We start from the raw sequence: 3081 nt of genomic DNA, 5'->3' as shown, positions 1-3081 counted from the left end.
CCCCCCCCTCCCCCGTTTTCAAGCAGCCTTCGAATTTCATCGAAAAGAGAGAGGCGCGGAGATAATGAGATTCCAAACGACAAAAAGCAGCCTTCGCTTCGCGTACTCTACAAAAAAAAAGTTTCGCGTGCCTCACAATTGGTGAGAATTGTGCGATTCGAATCGAACGAAAAGTAATAATAGCGGCTAGCCGAAAAGTTTGCGGTAGCCTTCCGGTCCCAAACACAACCATCCAACCAACTAAGACTTTCGATTCGTCCCCAGCCAGCACGAACCGTTTCGCACGCCACTCTTCGCGATAGGGTATTGTACTCACCCTGGTCCGGGGCCGGTGCCCGCGGCGGCGTACCGCACCGAGCTGACCATGGAGCGGCTCGGGGGCAGGTAGGCCTGCGTGGGCGCGCCGCGGGTGGTGGCTGCGCCGGCCGAGGACGCCGCCCCTGCCGCGCCCGCCTCGACGAGGGCGGCGGTGCTGGCGGAGGCGTGGTGGTGGGCGGCGCGGGCCGAGCCGGGCGAGGACTGCCGCGACGAGTGCCTGGACAGCGTCTCGGGGCTCACGATCACGGCCGACGGGCTGGCGGGCGAGGGCAGCAGCGTGCCCTCCGCCTTGACGCCGCCGCCCGGGGTGCCCACGCCCCAGCTGAAACACACGCGAATCAATCGGATTAGACAGGGCTGTTCAAAAAACCAAAACAAACCAAAAACAGGTGCTCACCAACAGGATTCGTCTGTGTGTGAGTGTAATGCGCTGCCTGTGTAATTACCCAAACATCGTAAAAGAAAGTCAACAAGGTTGCAGAAAATTCAGAACATGATGCAGTGCGAACCCCTCAGTCAATCGCAAAAGGAGCTTAAAGTCAGCTGTTGAAAGAGGAGTGTAGTAAGGAAAGTGCAGAGGGGTGGTGAGGCCTCAAATGGAACCGAGGATGAAAGCACTCCGACAAAATTCAGATATAGAGCGCGGCTTTATTACACGCGCCAGGACTACTCGTGCGAGGAGGACACCACACCCCCGCCGCCCGCCGCCCTCTAGCTGAGCCGGATAAACAGCTGCGTGAACGAGTACCACGAGCTGAGCAGGCTGTGCAGCGTGGGCAGCGAGAGGTTGCCCAGCCAGGCGGCGCGGATGGAGACGGGCTTGGTGGCGCGCAGCATGACGAACAGCGCGTCTCTGCGGAAGCGGCGGGCGCCCTCCTGCCAGTGGCCGGCGAACGCGGCGTGCAGCATGAGCTCGCTGCTCTCCTGCACCAGGTCGCCCTCCAGGCCCAGCACCGTGGTGTAGGCGAACGCGATGGGCCACAGCCCGAGCACGTACAGGTCGTGGTGGCCCTTGACCAGCGCCGTGGTGGCGAGGAGCGCGAAGCCCAGTGCGCCGCAGTGGATGTGGAACAGCGGCTGTTCGAACACGCGCGAGAAGCTCGCCAGCACCTGGGGCCGGGAGTGTGGCTTTAGTGACGTCACATAGAGGAGCGTCACACCCAGAGAAATGATTAGCAATGGCAACCATCTGATGGTCGGCTCAGGGAGCACCATAAAATATGGTTGAGACGACAGTGACAACGTGATGAAAACCATATTTTTGGTTCTCACTACCACGGTAAGATTGCATCAACCATATTTTATGGTGCTCCCTGAGCCAACCATATGATGGTTGCCAGTGCTAATCATTTCTCTGGGTGCAAACTCCATCTCTCTCGCACCGGATAACAGCGAGTGGTGCAAGAGAGATGAGCTCGGAGATGAGTCGTGGTGCAAGAGAGATGAGGCGACGGGTACCTGCAGCAGCTCGCGGTGGTCGTCCAGCGCGGCGTACAGCTGGCGGGTCGTGCGCGCCACCTGCACCATCTGCGCCAGGGTGCGCAGCAGCGCTGCGCTCACCAGGGCCAGGGTCACGTGTACAACCTGCAGCCCGGCGAAGCAGAAGAAGGAGCACGAGATGGCGGCCGACTGCAGTGCGTACTGCAGGCCGAACCAGAGCCCGCCGACGCCCAGCTCACCGGCCAGCTCGCCGGCCGAGCCCACTCCCGGCAAGTGGTCGTTGGGGAAGGTGAGGCGGACGGAGATGAGCGGCCACGTCACCATGAACACGAGGGCCACGGGCACGTCCAGGATCATGGCTGAGCGGCAAAGCGACAGCAGCCTGGCCGTGCGGCGCACGCGAGCGGCCCGCTCCGCCTCGAGCGCGACCTCCTGGGGATCATCGGGGCCAGCGCACAGCGCCAGCCCCTCCAGGCGGCGCGTCAGGCGGAGCAGGTCGGCGAGCAGCCCCCGCACCAGGTGGCGGTCGCGCGCCCAGAACCGCTGGTAGCAGGCGCCGCACAGCACGATGGCGGCGTTCATCGCGTCCTGCGTGCTACGGTTGGCCTCGCCGCCCAGGTGCACGGCCGCGTCCAGCAGGCACTGCACGCCCAGCAGCGCGCTCAGGGCAGCCGTCAGGTTGCCGCCGTGCACGAGGATCCAGAGGCCCTGCAGGGACCACGGCGAGCCCTCCTCTGCGGAGAGGCCGCGCGGCCGCGGGATTAGCGCCGAAGGACCTCGTACGAGACGAAGAGCGTGCCCGCCCGACGTACCCATGGAGGCGCAGGCCAGCTCCAGTGCGCGCTGCAGCAGCGTGCTCGTCTCATCGGGGTCCTCGGGAGCAGCCATGTCGAGCTCCAGCGATTGAATGCAGCCCAATCAGTCTCTCTCCAGCACTGCTTCGTCGGGCAATCAGCTGCGGCCCGGTGCTTATGGCGTCTTCCATGTTTGATGAAGACGAGACGACGTACGACGAAGAGCTCGACCCTTCTTCAAAACTTTTGATCGCGCCATCCATAATGCACGACACGATTACGCGACAGATCAATCAACTTCTGCTGAACTCCACTCCACGGCAACAGTTCTTGACAGTTCAGCAACCCTTTCCCATTAGTGCCCTTAGACCCGCACTCGCACTGGGTCGAGGGGGTTAAGGCCTCGTCCCGGACCCAACCCGTTCAGGTGTGCCCCTCGGGCCACGGGCCACAGGACTCCGCTTCCCGATGCTGCGGGCAGCGGACCGTGAGAGTTGTAAAAGGGAAGGGGGGAGGGGGCAGGGGGAGG

At 62.9% G+C, this 3081-nt stretch overlaps 2 protein-coding genes across 4 annotated transcripts in view; both read right to left on the bottom strand.

Annotated features, from left to right (window-relative positions):
* Positions 1-3081, bottom strand: part of LOC113202016 (proton channel OtopLc-like) — a 21068-nt gene that overhangs the window by 7433 nt on the left and 10554 nt on the right. For all 3 annotated transcript variants that reach the window (XM_026416048.2, XM_026416049.2, XM_052275644.1), the window contains exon 2: positions 317-640. In XM_026416048.2, coding sequence (XP_026271833.2) covers positions 317-640 — 324 coding nt within the window. The remainder of the gene's footprint in view (positions 1-316; positions 641-3081) is intronic.
* LOC127751687 (uncharacterized) lies at positions 1025-2663 on the bottom strand. The gene is made up of 3 exons (XM_052275645.1): positions 2571-2663; positions 1777-2492; positions 1025-1428 (listed from the first exon to the last, which is right to left on the bottom strand). The coding sequence occupies exons 1-3, from the start codon at positions 2644-2646 to the stop codon at positions 1030-1032; spliced, it is 1191 nt and encodes a 396-aa protein (XP_052131605.1). The 5' UTR covers positions 2647-2663; the 3' UTR covers positions 1025-1029.

The sequence above is a fragment of the Frankliniella occidentalis genome, unplaced genomic scaffold (assembly GCF_000697945.3).
Source record: "Frankliniella occidentalis isolate FOCC.00 unplaced genomic scaffold, Focc_3.1 Scaffold722, whole genome shotgun sequence".
NCBI lineage: Eukaryota > Metazoa > Arthropoda > Insecta > Thysanoptera > Thripidae > Frankliniella > Frankliniella occidentalis.
The sequence above is the reverse complement of the archived record's forward strand: the minus strand, read 5'-3'. Positions and strand labels throughout refer to the sequence as shown.